This window comes from Phascolarctos cinereus, unplaced genomic scaffold, assembly GCF_003287225.1.
Source record: "Phascolarctos cinereus isolate Bilbo 61053 unplaced genomic scaffold, phaCin_HiC Scaffold_5;HRSCAF=322, whole genome shotgun sequence".
NCBI classification, from domain to species: domain Eukaryota; kingdom Metazoa; phylum Chordata; class Mammalia; order Diprotodontia; family Phascolarctidae; genus Phascolarctos; species Phascolarctos cinereus.
The window spans coordinates 198,173,915-198,195,998 of record NW_027555958.1 but is presented as its reverse complement, the minus strand read 5'-3'; the positions used below and the strand labels follow the sequence as shown (position 1 = coordinate 198,195,998).

Here is a 22,084-nt window from a genome sequence, read left to right as displayed (position 1 = left end):
ATTTTAGCTGAGAATTGAAGAAAGCCAGAGAAGCTAGGAGCTGGAGCAGAGGAAGGACAGAATTCCAAGCATGCAGGGATTACTCAGTAAAAATGCACAATAAAAATATCCTTTCAGCCACACCGGTTTTCTTGCTATTTCTGACACATGAAATTCTATCATTCTTCTTTATAACTTTGTACAGGCTATTTCTCATCCCTGAAATGCATTCCCACCTCATTTCTGCTTCTTCGTATCATTAGCTTCCTCCAAAGCCTAGCTCAAGTGCTTTTTCCTATATATGACACTTTTCCTGGCTTCACCCAGTTTCTAGTTTCTTCCCCAAAGTATTACCTCATATTTATTTTGTATATACTGTACTTACCTGTGTACACGTCTCCCCCTATAGAGTATAAGCTTCTTGAGGTCAAGAACTGTTTCATTTTTTTTTCTTTGCCTCCCGATTGCCTATTACAATGGCTGATACATAACAGGCACTTAATAAATGCTTATCGACTTCAACTGTTGAATTTCTGCCACCGAGCCTAGCTTCCTATCCTGTCCTCCACTGTCCTTGTATGTGTGCTTATAGGAGAAAGAATATGTTCATTCCATGTTGTCATTTGCACTTATTCATAGTTTTTACAGAAACTTATAATTCTCAAAGGTTCATCATGCACTAATACTACATATAATTCTTGAGTTGAAATTATATCCAAATTCAAGCAGTAGGGAAAGGATTAAATAGTAAAATTTGGATAAATAGTGAGCAGCTGTCCTGGATACTAGCTCGTCAGGATGGTTAACAGGGTTCTTGACACTTGACACTTCAATTTTCCCATGATGTACAACTGGACCTCCATTACAAGAACACTAATAAGGATAACTCTCCTTTGAAAGTCACATAATTCCTGCAGTCCTTCTCTTGTTAGGAAAACAGCTGTTGCCACATTAGAATTCTGAGCACTGGGGACTCTGTCTTGCAGTTGAGATGTACACACAGAAGACTGACCAAGCATGGGCTGACAGAGACAGAACTATGCTTTATGACTGAAGATTGATGACATCAATTTTGAAGCTTTTCTGCCTTCATCTACTGGGTTGTAGATGTCAATGATTCTTCCACTATGCCTTGTGTTTCAAAGTATATCCTGCCACAGTTATCACTGTCATAATTTTATATATCCCACAGAAAATGAGTCATTTCATGATAAAGCAGCATCTTTGGACACAGGGCCTACCAAAAGCCCCTATTCCACTTGCTAGGGGTGGTTACAGAATGCAAACAGAAAAGACTGCATGAAGAAAGCAAACAAACAAAAGATTTATAGTCCAATTTTATGTTATTTTAGCAACCACTTTTTAAAAAAGAAACATATGTACCACGTTTTTTTAAAAAAGTCTCATACATACTAAAGATAATCAGTGTGCATAGGGTTAATTTCCATTTCTCAGTCAACCTACCCTCCACCCAAGAGGTTTCAATGGTAGTGAAACATATGACATAAGCATTTTCTACTTGCATAATAAATTGCTACTTTACCCGACTACGTTCAATGGTTTGTTAAATATTTCACTAGGTCAAAATCGTGAAAAGTGTCATTTCAAGGACATGTGGATTCCAGTTGGCTTCTTAGAGTTAATAATTCTTGTTTGCACAGTGGGTTTCTAAGCAAAAAAGAACAAGATTCATGACGAAAAAAAAAAAGGATGCCACTGGTGCTCACTTACCTGCCATGTCTATGGCGAATGTCCTACCAGCTCTCCAGCCCGTATACCAGCCCACGACTCTGCCATTTTCCACCAAAGGGCGTTCGTAGCGCCGCCCACCAACAAGACCCACTGGCCAGACAGAGACCTTTCGTGTTGTGCGCATCTATGAGAAGGGGAAAAAAAGCTCTGATGTAAATATTTTAGGAAATGAATTCGAGAAGGGGAGGGTGGAAGTAGTCTTTTGCTTCCATTCTTAGAGACCAAACCTGGATATTTCCAAGGGTGGAAAGATCTCTGACCCATCTGCTACATTCTGGGTTGCTATATTAATGTAAAATTATTTATAGGCGTTGTGCTAACAACTGTGTACAAATTCATTTACATATTTGTTTGGAGACTCTGGTCCTGAAAGTAGTAAAGTGAGTGTCAATTTTTTTTTTTTAAAATCACTAATAAATGTCAGACTCTCCATTTTCTGGCTTCATTTTTAACAATACAACTTTTCATTCAGTTTCCCCATGTCACTCCTCACCCCACTGCCCTCTTTTTCAGAATTTCATATCTACCTGGAGAGAGGGAGTATGGCATAAAAGATAGAAGTCCGCCCTTGGAGTCAGCAAGCTCTGGGTTAAAGCCTAGCCTTGGACTGAGACTGGCTATGTAACTCTGGGCAATTCACTTAACCTTCGTATCCCCAGGCAATTCTAAGACTTTAAATTTCATTAAAATGCAGAGAATCATACATTTTTGAGCAGCTCAAAGTGGGATTTTTCTGATTTGGGTTGTTCATGGGGGAGAGGGAGATTGAACAGGAGAAAGAGACTATAAATACATGCAAAAATAAATAAATTTATTATTTTTTTAAAGACTATAAGTTGCAGAAAAGCAACATCTGCACTGTTAGAATTCATTGGGAATTCCCTTTACCAATGAAATCACAGGTCTTGTTAAAAAAAATACCTAAATGCTAAAACTTTACTAGGTGTAACTAAAATTTCCCCTTTTTTTCTTTATAGTAATGCAGATTCACAAGTATCTTGCACTGGGTTTAAACACTGATGAGGACATATAATTTACTTTCTGCTCCCAAAGGGCACTAAGTACTGTTCAGGACCCCAAGGTTTGAATTACAGAATCTCAGAGTTGAAAGCCACCTGAGACGCCATCTTGTCGGGCCTATACTGAGGAGGAATCCGTTCTATTAAAATCCTGGCAAGTGGTTTTCAATCTCTACTTTTAGCCCTCTAGTAATATGTGACATTAGAGTCACAGAGATGCCACATTTTAGATATTTAAATGACAGAATCTCTGAGTGAGAAGCGACACCAAAGATAATCTACTCTCACTTGTATTGGAACAGAAATCCCTATACATAATTTCTGACAAGTGGTCAATGTCTCCAAATCCCTGTTGCCTTCTAGCCTGTTATAATATAGAGAAAAATCTCATTGAATAAAAACTCATTGAACTTCCTTCTATTAACTGGTATTTCTATTGCTAGTCTGTCAAGAGAAATCAATTACAAGAAAGGATGTTGATATTAGGCAATGGTTTTTGTTAAAAAAAAAAGTTCTGAGTACTAATATATCAGGCAAGTGGCAAAATAGGCACCTAAGTGACACAGAGAAGAAAAACACTGGGCTTGGAATCAGAAAGAATGAGTTCATGAGTTCAAATCTGACTTCAGACACTTACTAGCTGTGTGACGCTGGGCAAGTCACTTAATCTTGTTTGCGTCAGTTTCCTCATCTGTAAAATGAGCTGGAGAGGGAAATGGCAAACCACTCCCATCTTTGCCAAGAAAACCCCAAATGGGGTCATGAAGAGTCAGACACAACTAAAACGACTGAACAACAGGTGGCAGACTGGATAAAGCACAAGACCTGGAGTTAGGCAGACCTTAGTTCCAATCAGACCTCAAACACCTACTCTAGGCAAATCATTTAACCTTTCTATCTCATTTTCTTCATCTGTAAAACAAAGCTAATAATAGCATCTACCTTACGGTGTGGTCATGAGGATCAAATGAGATAACATATGTAAAACACTTTGCAAACCTTCAAGCTTTATATAGATATTATTATTGTTATTACTATGACTTCAGCTCAGTAGACAATTCTAGCTGTATGACCCTGGGCAAGTCACTTGACTTCTGTCTGCTTCATTTTCCTCAACTGTAAAATAGGGATAATAAAAGCACCTATTTCTTAGGGTTGTTGTAAGTATCAAATGAGAGCATATTTTTAAAAGGTTTACAACAGTGCCTGGAACATAATATAAATGCTAGTTATAACAATATTACTATCATTATGAGTGATTTGGTCCATTTTCCTACAACTTCTGCATCTACAAAGCTGTGTAACAATCACCGATGTTCAGAATTGCAATCCTGAAATAATATAAGCCTGTCAATCAAGAGAAAGATGTAGACTTCTTCCTTTCCTATTGATCCTCCTCACACATTCTTTGCTATAGCCTGACTGGCCTACTTTAGTCTTCCCAGACACAACACTGTCTCCTGTGCTTCCCTGCCTTTGTGAAGGATATCTTCCCTCATCCCCACTCCCCTTTCCCCTAACCCCTCCCCAGCACAATGCCTAGTACATAAATGCTTCTTAAATTGAATTGCATTCAATTGGTCTCACTAATGCTGTAGGCATTACTGAAAGTTTCTAAAGACTTTTTGGGAGGTATTAAGAAGGGACAGGGAAATAAAAAACAGAAAGCATCAACAAAACATTACAAAAAAACCCCCCCAAAACAAGAAAGTGACACAAGGCTGTTCTAAAATGGTTAACCCTCAGCCATCAACAACTCAGCCTTTCCTCATCCTTCCAACCATCAGCCATTTCTCAGCCATTCAGAGGAATGGTGGTTTTATTCAGTGAATTCTCCCTTCTTTGAATACATAGCACTTAGTGTCTCTTGTGACAATTTCTGTGTACTACTTCTGGTATTGTTGTCTGGGACAGTTTAACTCTTGTATCCTACTTAACTTCTGTATTTATGCCTTCTGTTTCCAAGAGACGTGAATGCCTAGGAAAAATAAAACAAAAATCAGTTTGGGGGGGGGGAGAGAGAGAGAGAGAGAGAGAGAGAGAGAGAGAGAGAGAGAGAGAGAGAGAGAGAGAGAGTGTGTGTGTGTGTGTGTGTGTGTGTGTGTGTGTGTGTGTCTGTGTTGGTGGGAGGGCAAGTCTCTCACAGCTCTAAATATAACATTAGAATTTTATGAACAAAGTAATTCCAATTTATTGCGTTTTTATTTAATGTCATCCCAGACTAAAAAAGCAACTTTGCATCTGTAAAAGATACTTAAGGATTACATATACTTCAGTTTCTTCTCAAATTTCAATTTTCCTGCTCCCCAAAACACCCCCCCACCAGACTTCAAGATTCCAAGAAAACTGCATCTCTATTTAGTCTTTACAATTAGATTGAAAGTTCTTTGAGGGTGAGCACCACGTCTTATAATTCTTTGTATCCTCCCAGTACCAAAGGAATGATGCTTTGCACCTAGGTGGTGCAATGGAGATAGTACTGGACTTAAGTATCAGGAAGACTTGAATCCAAATTCAGCTTCAGACTCTTAACAGCTATGTGACCCTGGGCAAATCATTTAACCTCTATGCCTTAGTTTTCTCATCCGTAAAATAGGCTGTCATAAGGATAAAATGAGATAACATTTATAAAGCACTTAAAGCTATTATTTATAAGGCAAGCAATAACCCAATTAGTATTTTAATATAATTTTAAAAATTTTAAACTTAAATACAAAATGAGAAAAGAAAAAAAAAATTGTCACATACACAGAAGACCATAGGAGAGGGTTCAATATAAACAACACATTTCCATTTTAAGACAACCTATCTATCAATAAGTATTTATTAAGGACTTATCATGTGCCAGACAATCATGCCAGGCACAAAAAGAAAAGTGAAACATCCCCTGCCTTCAAGGAGCTTCATTATATAGGGGAGACAACGTGTACACATGCAGAAATATGACAGATACATGCAGAGTAATTTGGGGAGAGGAGAGGGCCCTGGTGGTTGGAAGGATGAGGAAAGGCTACATTCTGAAGGTGGGGTTTGATCAGAATCTTGAAGGAATAGAATCCAGGGTTTCACATAAGAGGAGATGCAGGCAGAATACTTCTCAAAACCAATTTTACCTTAGTCTATTAAGTTAAGGATAGGCACCCATTAGAAATGGGCACCCCTTATGTGTTAAGTTGTTTCATACAAAATAGGGTTCAACATATACCTTTCAAAATCTGCAGGAAGTACTAGGGTGTCCCTGTTTCACTTTTCTTTAGGATGAAGAGAATAAGCGGGACTAGGTGTCTGTTAGCTAGAGGTAAACCAGGAAGATCAATTTCTTTTTCTGAATACGTTAAAAGAAATCATGATTTGTCACATTACACTTCAAAATTGAAAGAGCTCCAGATGCCCTGAGGGACATAATACATTTTTGTTTGTTTTCCAGAACTCAGTGTTGAATTCCCAATCACATGCATAAGCACATAACACCGGCCTATGCATCCTCTGTTCTGGAGACAGCTTGCCAGACGTTTCAAAGGAAAATAGTGCAGCTATTTACAGAACCTCTTCATTTCACCCTTGTGATATATCCTTTGTTCGGTGTCCTTTTCACTCAATCTATGCTCTTTAAGGAATTCCTTGACAGCCACTTTCTCTACAGTGAAGGGGAAAAAATGTAACTCGCTGTTACCATTAACTATAAAAATGCTTTCATTGAATGAAAATGCTACTAGGCACTTAAAAGTCTAGTTACTCTTTTAATGTGAAGCAGCAGTTACAGGAAAAGTACCACATTTTAAGATTTGGAAATCAAGTTCCACTGCTTGCATGTTTGGCCTCCCTTCCCTTTCTACTAAGACAATAGTGGACACTAGAAAGACTTCTGGATTTGGAATGAGAGGACTTGGATTCAAATTCCAGCTCTGCTGCTGGAAGGTCATCTGTGTGACCTTGTCCTTGACCTGATAAGGTCACCTGTGTGACCTTGTCCAAGCTGCCTCAGATTCTTCTTTGTGCTGGATTAGATGGCCTCAAAGATCATTTCCATTTCCAGATCTATGGCCCTTTCACCCAGTATTTCAATTTGATCAAGCAGTTCCTCCTTCCTTTTATGTTTTTCTGCTTTCTCTAGCCCCAAACAAGCTCACACACTAATGTGAAAAGACAAAAAATAACCAGCTATAACTCATTGCCAGTACTCAGTCCATAGGTTCATTGGCCTGGAAAAGACATAAAGGTTATCTAGTAACAAACGGACACTCCTCCAGGCAAAACATCATTTAGGTCAGCCCAGTGAAGGTGTGAATTTATGCCTACCCTTAAAAATGTCCAGAGAAGGAGGCTCCATGACCTTTCTTTTTTCTAGTGTCTGCTGATCCTTACCAACTCTTGCTTCTGTCTTGTGTATAACCCAATCCTTCTTACAATCATTTTAGCTTACGTTATTCTGGCATCTATTCAACTTTTGGAGCAGAGTGCATCACAGTTTCTTCAATTACTTAAGTTTCATAAGACTATGTCTTAAGTAACTGTCAGAATGTGTTTGGGGTGAAAGAGGGGAAAAAAAATTAAATGATCATCATTATCTAACAAAGTTTGCAAACCACTTTAACCTTTTCGTGGGGAATTTTTTATGGGAAATCTAGGACTATCTATGGGGCAGCAAGTGGACAGAGTGCCAGGCTGGAGTCAGGAAGACTCATCTTCCTGAGTTCAAATCTGACCTCATAAACTTACTAGCTGGGACCCTGGGCAAGTCACTTAGTCCTGTTGGCTTCAGTTTCCTCATCTATAAAGGGAGCTAGAGAATGAAATGGCAAACCACTCCAGTATCTTTGCCAAGAAAAATCCCTAAGTGGGGTCACAAAGAGTTGGGCATGAATGAAACAACTGAACAACAGCAAAACCGATTATCTTTCAAGGCGGTGGTTGTTGTTGATTCATTTCAGGCGTGTCTGACTCTTTGTCACCCCATTCAAAATCATATATGTAGTTTCTTACTTCAAAGATGATTAGCCCTGTAAAATGGAAGACAATGAAGTCCTGACATTGACTTGAATTCTTAAAGAATCAGAGAGGCCATCTAGCATACTTTGGGAAAGAATGAGAGTTTCTAGTACAACTCTGACAAGTAATAATGTCCAGCTTATTCTTAAAGATTTCCAATGATGAAGAACCCCACTGGATAGCCCTAATTTTTAAGAAGTAGCTCCTTCTAGGGAGCTAAAATATGCCTTTCTGCAGTTTTCTCTTCATTGCCCCCAGTTCTGCCTTATGTGACTAAGCAAATAAGTCTATTCCTTCCTTCAATGAGATAGTCCTTTTCATATTTTTTTTCTTTTTGGTGAGGCAATTGGGGTTAAGTGACTTGCCCAGGGTCACACAGCTAGTAAGTGTCACGTGTCTGAGGCAAGATTTGAACTCAGGTCCTCCTGACTCCAAGGTCAGTGCTCTATCCATTGTGCCACCTAGCTGCCCCACCCTTTTAATATTTGAAGGCAGATACCACCTTCCCACTAAATCTCCTCTTCTCCAGGCTAAACAACCAGAGTTCCTTAATCCATCCCTTATGTGGCACAGTCTCCAGTTGGTTAGTGTCTCTCCTATATGTGACACCCAGAACTGAACACAGTTCTCCAGATGTGCAAATTAGCAGAGCCAAACACATTAATGAAGAAAAGAACACTGCAAATAATCACATAGGAGGTCCAGTTAGAGGCCCATTCAACTATATGTAGGAATAGGTTCTCTACAATCTAAGGCCAGGGTCTTTTCCCTGGCAACTCCTTGGTATACACCCTTGATGTATACCCATCTAGCAAGTAAATGAGGCTTTTATATTTTAGCAATGGCCATCAATTTGCTATAGAACAGACAACTAACATTACATCTGCTATTTTTTTTCCCCTTTGGTTATACAATCTGTCAGATGTTTCCTTCAAAGTGACTTTTCCCTTTTCTCACCGTTGTTCATTCTACAAGTTGCTTTCTGTGTCTGATTTCGCTATATCTCCATGGATGCACCTCGACTGTTCAGATTCAGGCAATTCAGCATTTCCATAGCATAGAAAGTTTGAGGGCCATTAGCCAATCATTTAATTCAGCAACAGCTTTAAAAATCACTCGTAAGGATTTTGACCAGCCCCCTTACTTTGCAAATGATAATAATCATAGTAATTAAAAACAAACAATGAACAATGAGTCGAAGATCTGGTTTCTTCTTTAGCTAATTACTTGGTTTAATGTTGATTAAGTAAGTCACTTTCTTCTCTAGCCTTAGTTTCCTTGTCTAGAAAATGAGGAAGTTGGATTAGATCTGGGAGGCCCCTTTCAGATATAAATCCTGTCTTACATGTGTGTTAATTACAAAAACTAGTCAGAATCTTCCATGTACAATTATTCTCTCTTTGTAATCTTCCTCCAGCTTGGGACCACTCCAACTTCTGCTGAAGAGTCTTCCCATTTTTTTTTTTAGGCAATTGGGCTTAAGTGACTTGCCCAGAGCCACACAGCTAGTAAATGTCTGAGGCTGGACTTGAACTCAAGTACTCCTGACCCCAGGGCCAGGTTAGCTCCTAGGGGCCACCTAGATTCCCTCTTTCCATTGTTTTTTAAACCAATACAACCAGTAACCATCTAGTCTTTGCTGAGGAAGATGCAGTCAATCACATTCTGACCTACCTCTAGTGGCATTATATGTGTGTGTGTGTGTGTGTGTGTGTATACATACATACATACATACATACATACACACACGACGCAATATACAGCAGATGGATTAGTTGCCATGTGCATATCTTTTTTTTTTTGCATTGTATATTAAGTAAAATTAAGCAGTGCTCATACTTACAAGGTTTCACCATAATGTTTAAGAGCTGAATCTTTGTCAAGTATGGGAAAAGCAGGAACCAATATATGTAATTCCAACTCTAAGGGAAACTGAGGAGGATTGATCTTCCCCAGCCCCCTGTGTAACCATCTCATAACCTAATGGTGTAACTGCCTCACGACCCAACATAAAGATAGATGGGAATTATCATGCATGGCCGGAGGTGACCATGGAGACAAAACAATAAATAACAAACCAGCAAGCCATGTTACCTGGGAAAGCAACTTATCTCAAGGAACATTTTTCTTGGGAAAGGTGTGTAACTGTCCAAGGAATTGATCACTCCTTGGAGACTTACACAACAAACAGGTATTTGGGGCTCTGATCAAGCCCCAACTTTTGTTAGAGATGTATGTGTGCCTGGACATGAGCACTCACCAAGGATATGTATGCAAAACAAAACATCAAGATTGTCTTTCCCTGGTTTACGGGACATAAAAAGGGTCATTGGAAAAGGGAGATTTTGGAGACTTTGATTGCAGAGATAGGGACACCGACTCTCTGCCCGAAGCGAATCATGTGCCCTGCTTTCGATGTGTCCTGGGGTAGGATGCTCCCCATTGCCTCCCCGACCAGACCTTTTGGCCATTCTCCAGTCTCCCTGGTCTACTAGGCATTTGAGCTCGCCCGGTCAGTGAGTGTGTATCCTTTCTTTCCTTATTCCTACTTTTCTTTATGTTGATTATTACTTATTGCATTGAATGTTATTCTTATCTTTATTGCTTGTGTGGTTTTTAATCATTATTAATCATTGTAAATAAATGTGATTACTTATTAAGTTTATCCTGAGAACGTGTCATTATATCTTGAGATCCGAACCTAAATTGAATCTGCGGAGTACATAATCCTTTCGATTACACCAACTTTGATATTTATTGAAATAATAAGTTCCATTTCATTAAAAGCTCGTTCCCTTCCATAAGCTTTCTGCCTAGGCACAATATTCTTATAAAGCTGAAAAATCACTTATAAGTTCAATTGTTAACTGTAGGATAGAGGAATGGAAATGATATTGTATAACAGGGATTGGTACAAGCAGAGTTTTCTGATACTAGGCTGGTAATGTCACTTTTGGAGCTAGTTACCTACTTACTACCTTTTAATCACTTAACATCAAATAGTTTTTAGAAAGGAATGCTTCAAAGACGTAAACATTTCTCTCCGATATCTTGGGGGCATATTCTCTCCTATCCCACCTCAGTTTCTGGGGAGAGTGGGCTCAGACCAAGCACACATACTAGGTCCCACCAAGTTTACATCCAAATAGAATGCTGCCATCAAATGAATTCTTGTCTCAGCTGTCTCTGGGCTCTCCCCATATGGAGAGACTGGGAATCTTGCCTCCAGGAGAATTGTGATGATGGGTAACACAAGTATCTTGCAATGACTGTGGAGCATGCATAGACATTCTGTAACCGATTCTGGTCTGCTAATCATGTGGCACATGGCATCCTCTTTGACCGGCTTCAGTTACAGAACCGATACTTGAGGTACCTTCAAAAGGCTTTAGTTGGTGCTGGCTATTCTCTTGAGCTGTTCACACCTTAGGCCTCCCCTCTAGGACCAACAGGCAGTCCCTTTAAAACAGGCCTCTGTCCTTTTGCCTTGCCCATTTTGTTCTATTTGTTCTTTTCTGTCTTAGGTGGAGAGATTAGAACCTCCAATCTGATGAGTACTGAGAGATCAAAACAGCAACCATCAGGAATCCCAGTGTCCCACCATTCAGGTTTCGTAGCCAACTTAGCACTGATGTGCTAAGGAGCAGGGAGTGACCTTCAGAACTCAGTTCAGGAGACTCGTTTGACAGCAGTGTTGTATTTGGATATGAAATTGGTGGGACCAAGTATATAGAAATTGTGCTAAGTCTAAGCCCAAACTCCCCAGAGACCGAAGTAGGAGAGGGGAGTGTGTGCCCCCAAGGTATTGGAGGAAAGTGTTTGTGCTTTTATTCTTTCTATATCTTTGAAATATTCTGTTCTAAAACTACTTGATATTAAGTAACTAAGGGGTATTAGTTCCCATCACTTAATAATGAGTGACTGGTAGAGCTCAAGCCAATGGTAGTAAAGATTTCACCAAAGTCTTTAGGGTCCTCCACGAATCCAGAAGCCTTTGGCCTTATTCTGGGAGGGTTAGTCCAGAGCACACTTGTTGAAAAAATGAAAGGTCTTCTTGCACATAGCTATTGTCTCTGTTTACTTTTAAGTAACAGAGATAGGGACAGGACCTTTGGATTTCATTGGTATAGAGAACTTCTGGCTAAGGGAACTCCCTCTACCAATGCATGTTGGCACCTTCCCTGCAATTTAGTTTTAGGGGGTGGCCTAGAGCACTGGGAGGTTGGTGACTTTGCCCAGAGTCAGAATATGTGTCAGAAGTAACATAAAGTCTTCCTGGCTCCGAGACCAGCTCTCTATCCGCTATTCGCCAATGTCTCTTATGCCATTCACTTTGAAGGGAAGTCAAAAAACTATCATCATTTTCTCAACAATTATTTACTGAACCAATCTTATGTGAACAAACTTTATTACAAGACCTGAGTTCTAGACTTAACTCTGCTATGTGACTATAAGCAAGTCACCTAGTCTTTCTAGGCCCATTTCACCATCTGTAAAATAAGAGTAACTTACATTTATATAGTGCTTTATAAGTGTCAAAACTTTCACATAAACCATTTTTTTAACTTACAGCAACCTTTCTGATGACAACCTTTATTTACACCCCTTCATTTTAGAGCCAGAAAAGGTTAAATGACTTGTTCAAGGTCATGAAGTCTAAAATCATTGGACTTAGAGATGAAAATTATTTCAGTCCAACCCCTTCATTTTATAGTTGATAATGTCAAGGCCTAGAGAAGGAAAGTGAGATGTTCCTAATTCACGGGTAGTAAGTAGCAGGGTTTAGATTTGAACTCAAAGAATTATCAAGGATCCACAGGCATTAATTAAGAGACTGAGAGAAAAGAACAAACTGGGAGCTAGGGAGGAATTCATGCCAAGAAAAGAGCCAGCTAGACAGATGTAGAATATTTTATATTGCATATTTTTCAACACATTGGTTAGTTTTACTAATTTTTTTAAATCTCTTTTTCTTTTAAAAAAGTTCTCTGGGGCAGCTAGGTGGCACAGTGGATAGAGCATCAGCCCTCGAGTCAGGAGGACCTGAGTTCAAATCCAGTCTCAGACTCATAACATTTACTAGCTGCCTGACTCTGGGCAAGTCCCTTAATCCTCCCCCCCAAAAAAAAGCACTAAAAAGCAAAAAAAAAAATCTTTGTTATATGGGGGTGGCTATCTGGGAGAAGAAAGGGAGAGGGAATGTAAAAAATATGTATCAATAAAATTTATCAAAAAAAAAAAAAAGGAACAACCAGTGAGGGCTATTTCCAACTGCTACCACCTGCAATTATCTATCAATCCAATAACAAGCCTTCCATTATGTGCCTGCTCTATGGAAGGAACTGTACTAAGTACTGGAGGCACAAATACAAAAGTGAAGCAGTTCCTGTTCCCAAAAATCTATAACTTTACTGAAAACAATGAAGAAAATCTTAATGCACTCAAGATTAGTCAGTCTATTCAGAGCCATATATACCCTTGGCAAACTGCTAGGTCTAAAACGTAAATCATATTTTATGCTTTCTGTAATTCTGCTTAGGTTTTGACCCTGTCCCTATGCATTACCACTGACATTTCAAGTCATATTTCAATGGCTCAATGGATTCACAATTTCATCCTCATGGGAACTCCTTCCCCACCAGGGTATAACTCATCAGATGCCTTCTTATCCTCTGTGATTCTTAATCAGATCATTTGATAATTCTTCCAGAGAGAATCTGCTCAATGCGCCAAAGGCCTTCCTTGGGGGTATTTAAATATTTCATAGGTAAGAATATAGCACTCACACCTCTCCACCTCTTATCTTTGACTTTTGTTCCATGAGTGGTCCATCTCCTTTTCCAGCCAAAAGCGTCCTTCATCTTGTCTCCTTATAGGTAAGTCATTGTTGTAAAAAAAAAAAAAGTCTTTCCATTGCCCTTTGGGTCACATGTAATTTTGATTCTTCTTAGATTACGGTGTTCAATGATTCATAGCTATACAAGCTCACCAGAAAAACAGGGATGTTAAAAGGATATGCTCTGACAGTATGAGGCATCTTGGAATCACTCAAAGTGCCCTATGATTTCCTAAATTTCGTCCAGTCTGTTTTCCTCTTCCTGTTCAATTTTTGACCCCACTCTACTATCTGCAGGCTCTGAGATTAGTAAAACCACATACACAAACACATACTTAGCTGCTCATGCGTTCAACAGCACGCCATAATCTGGGCAGGGTTCATTCAGAGACACCTAGGTTGCACAGTGGATACAGTACTGGGACCGGAGTCAGAAAGACCTGAGTTCAAATGCAAAGACACATACTAACCGTGTGACCCATGGCAAGTCACTCAAACTCTGTTTGCCTTAGTTTCCTCAAATGTAAAATGAGGATAATTATAGTATCTCCCTCAAAGAGGTGTTGTGAAGATGAAATGAGAGAATTGTAAAGTGCTTCCTTAGCACAGTACTTGGCACATAATGGGTACTATATAATTGCTTATTCCCTTTCCTTCCCCCTTTTCTTCACTTGATTTTTCCTGTGTGAATTGCTAGACTGATCTCTTTTGAGGGATCATGGATCTCAATGAGAAAGTCTTGTGTTCTGGGGCTTAAGACTATCAATGAAATTTCCTCTACAAATAGACACAACCAGAACCACATTATTTTTAGGATTTTCCTGTTCCATTTGGATGTTAAAAACCTTCAGTGAGCATATGTCCTGTTTTAAACCTCACTTGATATTGATAATCAGTGAATTACTGAAAAAGTTCTCACTATAGTTGTGTATGTCAAAGAATGCATTTTTTAGAATCCTTCCTTCTATGAGAATACTAGGTTTTGGAAACCCATTACTGAGGGTCTTTAAAGGTTTGCTGCCTCCAGCACAGATTTCTTCATGTCTGTGGTTGGGTACAGATGCTTTCTATGATTTCATTTTCTCCAATGCTATTTCCATGTCATGTAGTACATCCAGTTCTGAGTCCAAATGTGGCGGTTTTATCATAAATGGTAAGCGTAGATTATTATAGAAATAACAGCAAAGAGTTTCCATTTTTTAATCTATTTCCTATTATCCCTATTTTTCCAATTGGTTTCACTTATAACATTTCTTGAGAATAATCTTGTTTGGGTCTCCTGCTAAACTTTCTGTAGGTTCATTTTCCCCTCCACTGCTTTTTTGCTGCTTTGTGAAGTGATACTGCTTATAATCTTTTGTTGTCCTTCTCTCTAACGTTTTGCAAAGGAGTTTACATACTAAATTGATTTGCCCTTGGCTGCCATGTCTCTTTCCTTGCCTCCTATTAGTAGTAATTGTTTTGCCTCTGTTTCAACCAATGGTCACAGTTCTTATTTCATTGAGTCAACAGGTAAGGCTGGCACTGTTTCAATTTTATGCAGTATCTTCTTATTTTTCATACTTTCTCTTAATTTGATACTAAATTTGATATTTCTACAAACCCATGGATGATTTGTCTATGTCCAGACAGATTATCTGGAAATAATTCCTATGTCTTTAACCAGTCATTTCTTAGTCACTGAAATTAAGACAATATCTTTTTCTGTATGTATGCAATATTGTTCAATTCATGCCACATCCAGTGTCTTCTGACTCTCTTTTTAAAAAAAATTAATTTATTTTTAGTTTTCAACATTCATAAGATGTTGAGCTTTAAATTTTCTCCCCTTCCCAAGACAGTGTACAATCTGGTATGGGCTCTACTCATACATTCATGTTAAACATATTTTCACATTAATCATACTATAAAGAAGAATTAGAACTAATTGGAGGAACCACAAGAAAGAAGAAACAAAATAAAACAACAAAAGAAAAGGAGAGCAAATAGTATGCTTCCATCTGCATGCAGACTCCAAAGTTCTTTCTCTGGATGTGGACAGCATTTTCCACTGTGAGTCTTTTGGAGTTGTTCTGACTCTCTTCTTGAAGGAACCATTCACGACATACAGACATGAGACTTCTGAGTAGTCAATAAGCCTTTAGTTCTACTTGTTTCTTAGTCCCAAACCAAATTTTCCAACACATTTTTTTTCCTGCTTCCTCTATGCCCACTTTCACTTTGAAGTCACCAAGTGTCTAGGTAATTAATATAGCTAGTGACCTGGTTATCAAGTTCTTCATAGAACTTTGCTTCTTCATGCTCTGCCCAAGAGGTGAATGAACAGCAATTTTTTTTCACAGTAGTCTTTTTCACTTGTGTTCAACATAAACACTGCAAATAATCGAAGTGGCCACAAGACTCATGAAATGATGTTTCTTGTTGCTTTTGAGAATATTATAAAACAGTTAGGAGAACTGGTTTCATTTATTCTTCTAAAGAGACTATAAGCCACTCTTTGCAACTTTTCTTCTGGTTCATTTACAAAATGGATGGTGATTTAGTTCCTCCAGTTTTGTATCATAGTTGTTAGTCATTGGACAAAAATCTTACAACTAGCGCATAGTAATATTAATTTTACAGATGGTATAAAAACTCTAAGATGTATTACCCTCTGCCCCCTCATCTACTACTATCACAGACAATACACCCAAATTTTCCCTTCTCAGTTCTACCTCAATATTATTTCTCATATCCAACCCCTTTTCTTAACTCACATTGGCACCACTCTACTTCAGGCCCTCATCATCATTTGGACTATTTCAATGGCCTGGTAGCTGTTTCCTTGTTGTGGCCCTCTTTAATCTATCCTCCATATAACTGCCAAATTCATATTGCTAAAGCACAAATTTGAACATAGAAATCGCCTACTCAAGAGATCCAATGGATTCCTCTTATATCTGCTTTGCATTTGAAGCCCTTTTTAGTTTAGTTCCTATCTTTCTTGGCTTCTGGAATATTAGTCTCTTCCATGACCCATCTACTTCCAGCAAATTGACCAACCTATTGCTCCCCACAGGACATTTAGACTCTTACCTCTGAGCCTTTGCATATCACCTCCACCTCTTAGAATTCCTAGGTTTTTGTTTGTTTGTTTTTTGGCTTTTTGGTGAGGCAATCAGGGTTAAGTGACTTGCCCAGAGTCACAACAGAGCTAGTAAGTGTCAAGTGTTGGAGGCCGAATTTGCACTCAGGTCCTCCTGACTCCAAGGCTGGAGCTCTATCCACTGCACCACTTAGCTGCCCGTCAACTGCTCTTTTACAGCAAAAATAAAACCTCAATTCAGTTCAGTGGCTTTTCAGTTGCATCCAACTCTTTGCGACCCCTTTCAGGGTTTACTTGGCAAAGGGACTGGAGTGGTTTGCCATTTCCTTCTCCAGCTCATTTTAAAGATGAGGGACTGAAGCAAAAAGGGGTAAGTGACTTGCGAAGGGTCACACAGCTCATATGTTTCTGAGGTCAGATTTGAACTCATGAAGACAAGTCTTCCTGATTCCAAGTCCAGTACTCTATTCACTGAGTCACCTATCTGCCCTTTTCTCCCAATCAAACCTAGAAAACATTAAAAAGTCAATACCCTAACTTTTCAGAGCACTTTACAGGAAGTAAAGAGCTTACAGTCAAGAGAATAATCAGTACACATTAACTATGAAGGAAAAATAAATGTACCTTAATAATTATAAAATACGGCCCACTATAATAATTCTTCTGACAGCATGTGTCAGGCAGTAAGGGAAGCAGGAGCTTTTCAACAAGATACAATTGTGTCTCTTAGCATTTGCTCCAGTGCGAACAGATGTAGCAAAATAACTTTTCAAAGTATAAAAATGCACCAAACTGTCATTTGACCTTTTAAAATGATACTGGCATTTTAATCTTGCAATGCCAACTTTACTTGAGCAATAAATAAAGTATGTCCCCAGATGGACCATGCTTCCTTACACTGTCATTCTTATCAACTAAAGAAGAAAAGACAGGGACCCCTTGCAATGTCAGAAACAGTGCATGCTCATCATTTGAGGCTTGGCTTAAAAAATGCAACCTATGAATGTAGTGAGATATTACTGTACTTTAGGAAATTATGAATATGGAAAATTCAAGGAAATATGGGAAGACAATATGAACGGAGGCTGATTGAAGAAGAAACAGGAAGTCTATACCCAATGACACAGTGCTAAGGTGAAGAATAACAACAAAAATAATTGAATGCTGCATAATTATAATGAACAACCTTTGTCCTTCAGAAGGGATAAGAAAATACACCTCTCTCCCATCTCTGCAAACGTGGGGGACTATAAGTGTACAAGACTCAGTTGACATGTTGGTTGATTTTGCCAGTGTGCTTTTCTTCTTTTTTTATTCTGTGCTATAAGAAATGGTTCAATGGCTAAGAGGATACATTTAAAAATGAAGTGAATATAAAAACAAAAGAAAACGTACTCTCTCTCTCTCTCTCTATTTTTTACATAAATTTATTTTTAGTTTTCAACATTTACTTCCACAAGATTTTGAGTTCCTAATTTACACCCCATCTTACCCATCCCGCCACCCCAAGATGGCATGCATTCTGAATACCCCTTCCCCTAGTCTGCCCTCTCTACTATCTCCCCCCCCACTTCTTTTATTCCCTTCCCCTTCTATTTTCCTGTAGGGCAGGACAGACTTCTGCACCCCATTTCCTGTATTTCTTACTTCCCAGTAGCATGTGAAAGCTTTTTTAAAAAAATATTTGTTTTTACAACTTTGGGTGCAAAATTTTCTCCCTTTCTCCCTCCCACCCACCCTCATTGAAAAGGCAAGCAACTTAATATAGGTTATACATATGCAGTTATACAAAACACTTCCATAGCAGAGATGTTATGGAAAACTAACTCTATTTCCCTTAATCCTATCCTGCCCCCTCCATTTATTATTTCTTTTGACCCAGTCCCTCCTCAGAAGTATTTGCTTCTGATTATCCCCTTTCCCAATCTGCTCTCTTCTCTATCATCTCCCCTGCTCTCTTGTCCCCTCTCCCCCTATTTTCCTGTAGGGTAAGACAGGTTTTAATACCAAATTGAATGTGTATGTTATTCCCTTCTTAAGCCAAATCCTATAAGAATAAGATTCATTCATTCTCTCTTACCTTAGCCCGTTTCCCCTTCACTATAAGAACTTTTTCTTTTCTGTTTTTTTTTCTGAGATAATTTACCCTGTTCTACCTCTACCTTTCTTCTTCTCCGAGTATAATCTTCTCTCATCCCTTAATTTTATTCTCCAGATACGACCCTTTAATCTTCAACTCAACCTGTGCCCTCTATCTATCTATCTATCTATCTATCTATCTATCTATCTATCTATCTATACATCTATCTATCTATACATACATACATAAATTTTTCCCTCCAACTACCCTAATACTGACAAAGGTCTCATGAGTTATAAATATCATCTTTCCAGCAGGAATGTAAACAGTTCAACCTTAATAATCTCTTATGATTTCTCTTTCCTGTTTACCTCTTCATGTTCCACTTGAGTCTGTATTTGAAAGTCAAATTTTCTATTCAGCTCTGGTCTTTCATCAAGAATGCTTGAAAGTCCTCTATTTCACTGAATGACCATTTTCCCCTGAAGGATTATACTCAGTTTTGCAGGGTAGGGATTCTGGTTGAATCCTATCTCCTTTGCCCTCCAGAATATTATATTCCATGCCCTGCGGCCCTTAATGTAGAAGCTGCTAAATCTTGTGTTATCCTGATTGTGTTTCCACAGTACTTGAACTGTTTCTTCTGGCAGCTTGTAATATTTTCTCCTTGACCTGGGAACTCTGGAATTTGGCTACAATATCCTAGGAGTTTTCCTTTGGGGATCTCTTTCAGGAAGAGATCTGTGGATTCTTTCAATTTCTATTTTGCCCTCTGGTTCTAAATCAGGGCAGTTTTCCTTGATAATTTCTTGAAAGATGATGTCTAGGCTCTTTTTTTGATCATGGCTTTCAGATAGTCCAATAATTTTTAAATTCTCTCTCCTGGATCATTTTCCAGGTCAGTTGTTTTTCCATGAGATATTTCACATTGTTTTCTAATTTTTCATTCTTTTGGATTTGTTCTACTGTGTCGTGATTTCTCATAAAGTCATTATCTTCCAATTGCTCTATTCTAATTTTTAAGGAAGTATTTTCTTCAGTAAGCTTTTGGACTTCCTTTTGCATTTGGCCAATTTTGCTTCTTAGGGCATTCTTCTCCTCATTGGCTTTTTGGACCTCTTTTGCCATTTGGGTTAGGCTATTTTTTAAGGTGTTATTTTCTTCAGTATTTTTTGGGTCTCCTTTAGAAGCTGTTGACTTGTTTTTCGTGATTTTCTTGCATCACTCTCAGTTTTTCCTCTACTTCCCTTACTTGCTTCTCAAAATCCCTTTTGAGCTCTTCCATGGCCTGGGACCAATTCATATTTTTCTTGGAGGCTTTGGATGTAGGAGCTTTGACTTTGTTGTCTTCTTCTGGTTGTATGTTTTGATCTTCTTTGTCACCAAAGTAAGATAATATAGTCTGACTCTTTTTGTGCTGCTTGCTCAGGATCCCAGACAATTACTTGAGTCTTAAACTCTTTGTTAAGGTAACAGTCTGCTTCCAATGTAGAGAATGTACTGTCCCAAGGTCCGGGGCTGTATACAGCTGTTTTCAGATACTTGTAGAGACCTGTAAATTTTCTGTTCTTGCAAGGTGGTATGATAAGGGGCGAGGTGTTTCCTCCTTTCCTGGACTGTGCTGTGGCCTATTAGTGACCACGAGCATGCCTTTCTGTCCTGGAACTGTGAAGAAGTTTTCCTCTCCACTGCCACTACAAGCTCTACCATGCCAGCACTCATCCTTGCCCCAGGACTGCCACCCAGAACTGTGACTCAGATCCCAGCACGGGCAAAGCAAGGGATTCCTGCCTCAGCACTGGCAAATAGATCCCTGAAATGCCCCTCTGATCAGCCACTCGATTCCCCCTCAGTCTGTGGGCTGGAAGCTCAGGACGCAGCCACTGCCCCAGCACCCGAGTTCTGTGCTTGGAGCTGGCTCTGGCCTAGCTCCTCCCTCAGCACTGCAGAAACAGACATTTCCCACTGACCTTCTAAGATGTCTTTGGTGTTTGTGGCTTGAGAGGTCTGGAAGCCGCCACAGCTGCCCAAGATTTAGTCCTCTGAGGCCTGCTCCAGGTTCACTGCAGCCTGCGTGCCCACACCACACTGTGTTCCTCTCCCCGCCCAGTGCGATATACCTTTCTGATCAACCATCCAGGTCGTCTTGGGCTGGAAATTTGCTTCACTCGGTCTTTTTGTGGGTTCTGTTGCTTTAGAATTTGTTTAGAGCCATTTTTGTAGGTATCTGGAGGGCTTTGGGGGAGAGCTCAAGCAAGTTACTGCTTTCACTCTGCCATCTTGGCTCCGCCATCTTCTCTCTCTGTATCTAAGGAACCACTACAGACACACTAGATAGTCTATATTAAGCTTTCTGAGAAGAAGGGACTTTCTGTCTTAAAGGGTTCATGGCCTCCTTCCTCTACAATTTACCTAGTCAACTTTCACTTCTGAATCACAGCCAGGATCCAGAAAGATCACAATGACCTAGAATACTGGGCTGAATCTAATCAGACACAATTTAAGAGGGACAAATGCAAAGTTTTACAACTCTGCAGGTACAAGATTGGAGAGGGACAGATGGAAAACAGTTCATTTGGAAAAGACCTGAGAGGGGTGAAGCCAAGATGGTGGAATAGAGGCAGCAACCCAGCTGAACTCTCCCAACATTCCTCCTTGAACAACTTTAAAACATTGTCTCAAACGGAATTCTGGAGTGGCAGAGCCAACAAAAGATCAGGGTGAGACTCTTTTTCCAGTCCAAGACAACTTAGGAGGCTGGCAGTGGAAGTCTGTGAAGCCAGGGTGGTGACTGGCTTGCAGCCCACGTGGAAGCCATGCCAGCTCTGGGCCTTAAGGACAGCCACTGCAATGGCAGCAAAAGCTTTGGGCGTAGTGAGGGTGTCAGACAAATAGTTACAAAGAGATTAGAGAGGGCCCTTTGCTGGCACTGGATGCAGGGCCTGGAGCTATTTGGCAACTCTACTGACCATACACAATTCTGGGTCACAGTTCCAAGGCAGAGAGAAGCACTAATACTTGTGGGAAGAGGGGTCCCTTCCTGGGTGAAGAACAGAGCACAGAGCAGGACAGCAGTGACCTTATCCCTCCCTGGATCACAGCACTTTGGAACCACCAAAAATGTATAGACGCCTCCTCCTCCGGAACTAGCTATGAAAACAGCAGCAGACAAAAGCCTGAAGCGGAGACAGTGCCTCCGCCCACGTGACTAGAGTCCAACTGTAACATAAAGTTCACAGTAAAGAAATAGGTGGGGAAAATGAGCAAACAACAAACAAGGAATTTGACTATAAAAAAACCTACTTCATTGGCAGGGAAAGCCATGACCCAATCTCAGAAGAAGA

The 22,084-nt window shown here is 39.5% G+C and overlaps 1 protein-coding gene across 1 annotated transcript in view; it reads right to left on the bottom strand.

Moving 5' to 3' along the window:
- The window catches only part of B3GAT2 (beta-1,3-glucuronyltransferase 2), a 95,758-nt gene that overhangs the window by 41,808 nt on the left and 31,866 nt on the right, over positions 1–22,084 (bottom strand). Inside the window, exon 2 of the mRNA XM_021000138.2 lies at positions 1,711–1,855. Coding sequence (XP_020855797.1) covers positions 1,711–1,855 — 145 coding nt within the window. The remainder of the gene's footprint in view (positions 1–1,710; positions 1,856–22,084) is intronic.